At 38.8% G+C, this 6,000-nt stretch overlaps 1 protein-coding gene across 2 annotated transcripts in view; it reads right to left on the bottom strand.

Annotated features, from left to right (window-relative positions):
- Positions 1-915: 915 nt before the first annotated feature.
- Anapc10 (anaphase promoting complex subunit 10) overlaps positions 916-6,000 on the bottom strand; it is a 47,208-nt gene continuing 42,123 nt past the window's right edge. For both annotated transcript variants that reach the window (XM_027404886.2, XM_027404885.2), the window contains exon 5: positions 916-1,615. In XM_027404886.2, coding sequence (XP_027260687.1) covers positions 1,385-1,615 — 231 coding nt within the window. In that variant the 3' untranslated portion in view covers positions 916-1,384. The remainder of the gene's footprint in view (positions 1,616-6,000) is intronic.

The following is a 6,000-nucleotide window of genomic DNA, read 5'->3' as shown; positions in this document are numbered from 1 at the left end:
CTTCTTGCCCTAGCATTAACCCCTGCCGTTTACATGACGGTTAACATCCTTGCCTACTGTCTACTTCCATTCTCATTTCTTAGATTCTCTTCTCTCCTTCCATCCTCCATGTATTTCCTTAATTCCCCTGTACTCTCCCTAGCATCCTACACCTGTATCTCTACTACATTGGGCTACAGATTTCACCTACCCTATACCAGATCCCTAGCATGCTTTCTACTTCCAAGAGAATAACACAAACAAACAAAAAGCTCTTTTTGGAACTCAAAGAAAGTGAAACCATATCAGTAGTAACCTGGTGGACAGTATAAAGCAAACAGAATAAAGCAAAGCAAACACACTATTACTTTTAAACATTCTTGATTTAGACTTACATATACCCAACAATACCCGAACAACCTTTCTAAAGCCAGTGAATCTAGAGGAAGTCCTGGGACTAATGACTCCATCCCAATCAGATACAGGGCACAACATGTTATGAACCAATCAACATTCATTGTTTAAGCCATGTTCTACAAAAATATAAATAAATAAAATAAAAAATAGGCTCTTCCTTTTTAAATTCTCATAGGAAATATTACCTGTGAAAACGTTACAATGTTAGACACAAAATGAAATTCTTCACATAAGTGATACATGGAGTGAGATAAACTGCAAATTAAATGGCAATTTCTCACATGATATTGTCAGAGTACAGACAACCCTGGAGTTATAAATATTTCATGGAAGAGAGAAGGTAAGACAATTACATCCTCTAAATCAGACTGGCTTCTCCTGCTGCTAAAGCTCCCGGTCTCTTTAACACAGGGTCTCACTGTACAGGCCAAGCTAGACTGGAACTCACAATCCTTCTGCCCCAGCCTCTAGAATGCTACATTATGGGCATGGGCCAGAACACCTAAACAGACGAGTTCATAACAAACATCTAGTACCAGTTTATTTTGATACTATGTTTAAAAAGGATCACACATTTAAAAAATTAAATTTCATCTACAAAAAATTAATCTTATGTTATTAAAAAATTATTACAGGTATACTAAAAAAACAGAGTATTGTTCCCAAATGCCCAACAACCATTATATGAAATAATAACCACGCTAGTAAAAAAATTATGTACATCTTGAAATTTTCAGTTTAACTAGTTTTCTTTTAATATAAAGAAAAATTTAAAGATTGACTTCAAATTTATTTTTAGCAATATAAAATATATGAGCTTTATTGTATAAAGAAAAAAGGCATCACCCAAAAGTTACTTATCTAAATTAAAATGTTTTAAATATATACAAAACTGTAAAACGACATGCTTTTCCACTAAAGATAATTGACATAATACTCAATGTCAGGATAAAATAAATGTCTATTTCACTTCTCTCCCATTTTCAAGTCACCGTATTGAACGATACATCATAAAATCGATGGTTGTGCATCTGGGGAATTTTCCAATGGAGCTCTCTTCAACTGGTGTATATATTTTAATTTGTCTCATGTGGGTGTCTCTTCCATTTTGGTGATTGGCTAGAACAGCAATCTGTATCATGAATGTGCGAGTTGGCTTCTTATGATTGTCAGTTAAAGGAACATGAATCCAGCCACTTGGTTCCACCAATTCAAGTTGCTGACAAGAAAAAAAAGAAAATCCAGTTATGTTTTTGCTCTATAAATAAGTTTATAATGAATGTGTTCTAAAATTATACTTAAAATTCTGCTCACTGAGAGAATAAGAATACAATACTAACCACTTGGATTGTCCTACTAATTTATGGCTTCTTAAACCTGTAAGCCTCTATATGACCCTGAGCATATGGGAAGGTCAGCTGCCTAATAGGAAACCTACTACTACTGTTGTTTTGCTAAACAGACATGTTATCAAGCTGTCATTTAAATACTATGTTTATATCCATAGGTCAGTGCTGCTCTCAGCCCTGGTCAGAGAAGTTTGTTATTGCAATTGGTGATGGTTAATTCAGAGACTCACAACTCGTCAAATTGCTGAAAATAAATGGCAATGAAGTGATCATCCAAAAGTGGGACTTCTATCTCATCCCCTCCAAGGTGCAAATGACATTTCAGAAGAGAGGCAAAAGGGATGCTAAAAGCTGGAGATAGAGAGGTATGCTGTGCAGTTCTGTGACCATGACCCAGCTATTGTACTCATGAACTCAAAGCAGCCATGGTTACCTACACAAGTCCTGCACCAGACTCAGCCTGTGAACATTCCATCGTGAGTGGAGAAGAACTCATGAGGCCCCACCCCTCCTTGAGGAACTACTGGCAGTCAGTGTGTGGAGGGGAGGGGAAGTATCATTTTCCTTAGTGGTATAACACTAATAAATTGCCCTTATTCCAGTAAATAACCTCCCACCCATGCTCATATAAGCAATCATAATTAAACTCAGACATGAAAGTCAGAGGTAAATTATTAAAAATAATTCAAGGCAGACATGAGAGTAAGAGTTGAGAGGAAGAGTTGTAGCAGGAGGGAAGGGGGATTGATGATGGTACATGGAAATAACTAAAGTTCACTACACACGTAAGAAACTGGCAAAGAAGAAAAGTAAGCCTCAGGCTGGTTGACATATTATACATCTGCCCAAAGATTATACAGCTATATACTTGCTGAGCAGAGTGGTATGTATCTTTAATCCTAGTACTTGGGAGGCAGAGGCGGGCAGATCTGAGTTGGTGAGGCCAGCCTGGTCAATAGAGCAAGTTCAATATATTAAAATGCTTATAGAAACACTATATATAATTGTTTGAATACACACTAATGGTCAAAGAAATAAACAGTATATTCACATCATAGAATACTATACAGCAGCAAGGAGGAGCAATCTGTATTAATCTATACTAAGGACTATCACAGATAAAACAGAGAACTTAGACACAAGACTACACACAACATATTCTTTCACTGTAAGCAAACAAAGCAAAAACCAGTTTTTTGGTGACAAGCATACCAGGCTTCAGACTTTGGAAAGTGTGTAGAGGATTTCTTTAGGAACTTTATTTAACTGAGGGTTTTCTGTGAAAATTCAGTAAGCTTTTCACTTTAGTGTATAGCTTTTTGTTTGTATCAGTATAAAAAACAACAAGAATTGTTTCTTTCTTGAAAACGACCTAGACTTTTCTTTCTACATTGCCATGCTCCCTGACCACCATGTGACAGACATGTTCTGTGAGGTCCAGTAGGCTTTCAGAGGCTACCAAGTTTCCCATTGGCCATCTCTGTATCACAAGTCTTTGCTGAAAGGGCAGTGAGAAAGTTCTGGGCTTTTGATGCTTCACTGGGGAAAGTTGTCCAGGAAGAAGGGCAGAAAGGGAACGTCACACAGGTAATCAGCAATGTCCACATCTCAGTCTTGTCCGTGAATTTTTACCTACTCTTGCTATAGCTACTACTGTCCTCTTCCTCAGTACTGTTTGCAGCCAGCCAGTCACATGGTAGAAAGAAGTATGAACCTGGAAAGCCTCTCCTAAGCGTCTCACCACAGTACCCTGGCAGGGTTTTGCTTCAGTAACTGAACCACATCATGCACAACAGTGATAAAAGAAATTTATGCTAAGCTAGTGGCAGATTCTGAAACCTGCAAAGATCAAGAATGGGCAAGGAGACACTAACTATACATCATTGAAAATGAATAAGGACTGGGATTGGAGAGATGGCTCAGTGGTGAATAGCACTGGCTACTATTACAGGGAACCCAGGTTCAATCCCCAGCATCTACATGGCAGCTCCTAGCATTTGTTAACTCCAATTCTAGGGGACCTTACGCCCTCTTCTGGCCTACACAGCACTGCATGCAAGTGGTGCATAGGCATACACACACACAGGCAAAACCCCCAAACACATAAAATAAAAGCAAACAGCTTTTGGTGAATTACTTTTATGTTGTAAAAATAAGAATGACTACAGGGACTTTTGGTCTGTTCTATGAGACCTTTGACCCCTAACCCTAATTTCCTTTTAGGGTCATCATGGTAGCAACTACCAGGATGCCTGTTTAATGCATCTTCAGAAATCTAGTTCTCAAAGATAGTATAACTGTTCATCACAGGCACCTTCCAATGCCCATTCCTATGCTGTGAATACTAAGCTTGACGTTATAATTGTATCTACACTCTTCTGTAAATCTCTTTTGTCACTAGAAAATAAAAAGATAAAACAACACTCAAAGTGCTGTCACCTAATCTAACATTGGTAACAATGTGCTACATAAGGATCTTTAAGAAACCCATCTAGTGGGCGTTGGTGGCGCACGCCTTTAATCCCAGCACTCAGAAGGCAGAGGCAGGTGGATCTCTGTGAGTTCAACACCAGCGTGGAGAGAGGAGAAAAAGCCAAGGCAGAAGCATTGCATGCAGAAGCATTTTTAAATAAGGTGAACATCCTAGACCTCATAAAGAGAATATGTGCAAAGACTTGAAGGACATGTCAGTTCCAGCTTGGTCACACTCAAGAGCCCACCTCTAACATGAATACAAATTACACCAAACTGAACTCTCTACATATGAGAAAACAGCCAAGAATCAACCAGCATATAAACAAATAGCAAAATACAAAGTGAAATAAGAAAACGAGTTAAATAATCAAAAGAGGAATTCCTGTGAGAGGTACTGGGGGGAATGAAGACATTTCTAAACAAGCAACACATAAATATCTCTAGTGACACAACATATCCATGAAACAAGAATAGAATGCTGTTATCTTAAAAACCAAAGAGCAGAAAGAAAGCCTAGAAATTTCAAAACATACACTAAGATTAAATGCTCTTTAAGAAAGAGAAGTTAAATTAATTGCTTGGAAAACAAAGGGAAATAAGAAAATGGGAATCAATGCACAAAATATTGTCATTCTGACTTCTTGAGAACACAGAAAACAAAAAGTATCAAAGTGCATGAGCATGTCACAGACAGATGTCCCCAAATTGATTGGGATCCAACACAGTGACAAGGCACAGCACCACGAAAGCTCAAAGCATCAAGATTAAGAAATTATAAAAGCTTCTAGAGAGAAAGCAGGTCATATACAAAGAATCAGAAATCAAAAGTGGTGCTGTATTTCTCAACATTTACACTGAAAACTATGAGGTGATGGAGAATGTGTTTAAAATAATGAAAAAAATCATTTCCAAGCTAAAATTCCATATCCAGCCAAATCATCCCTCAAGGGTGAGATTAAATAGTTTTCAGTCATGCAGGGTTTCAATAATTTACCTCCCATGTGGAGGATGAATTCCACCCAGAAAGGAAGCAAAACAAGAAAGATGAGGACCTGGGACCCAGAAATAAAAGATCTGCAAAGAGAAGAGGCGACAGAAATCCCTAGGACAATATTGGAGGGAAACAGCTAAGAAGTTAACTACGCCCGCCTGAAAGGCAGACACAAAACTGGGATTTAAATACAAGAAAAGTGTAAGAAGGATCTATGAGAGAAAATGAGGAGAGCCTGTGGAGGCAGGAAGAGCTAGCTGCCAGGGAATAATGCAGGTCTGACCCCAGAGGAAAACAGGCTGCAGAGCAATCACAGTAAAAATGGGGCAAGAGAAAAGCCACCTCTAGTACCCCTGTTATGCTCAGTCACTGGCTAGGAGCCAAATATGAGACATGGCAATTGAGTCTAGATAGCAGTGCTGGAGCTATGGATCACTTACTCCCTGTGGTCAGAGCCGAGAGAATCATTCTTATGGCCACCTGTAGTAGCCTTGTAATGTGTTAATGTGGGTAATCCACAGTTCATTTTCAGGATTTCCCTCTCCACATCCTTTTCACTAAGTGGTATACAAGGGTCATTTTCATGCAAAAAGTAAGGAGTGAGCCAGATGTGATGGTCTGTGCCCACAGTCTCATCTACTAAGCACACTGGGTGTGACAACTACTAGACAGGTTTAGGAGTTCTAGGCCGGCTAGGGTCAAAAAGGAAGACTTCACTTTATAAAAGCAATCAAGGAGACAAATAACTGCTGTAAGGGGGCAGGAGTCCAGCACAGTGGTGGAACATGC

Source organism: Cricetulus griseus, chromosome 3 (genome assembly GCF_003668045.3).
Source record: "Cricetulus griseus strain 17A/GY chromosome 3, alternate assembly CriGri-PICRH-1.0, whole genome shotgun sequence".
NCBI classification, from domain to species: Eukaryota; Metazoa; Chordata; class Mammalia; order Rodentia; family Cricetidae; genus Cricetulus; species Cricetulus griseus.
The sequence above is the reverse complement of the archived record's forward strand: the minus strand, read 5'-3'. Positions and strand labels throughout refer to the sequence as shown.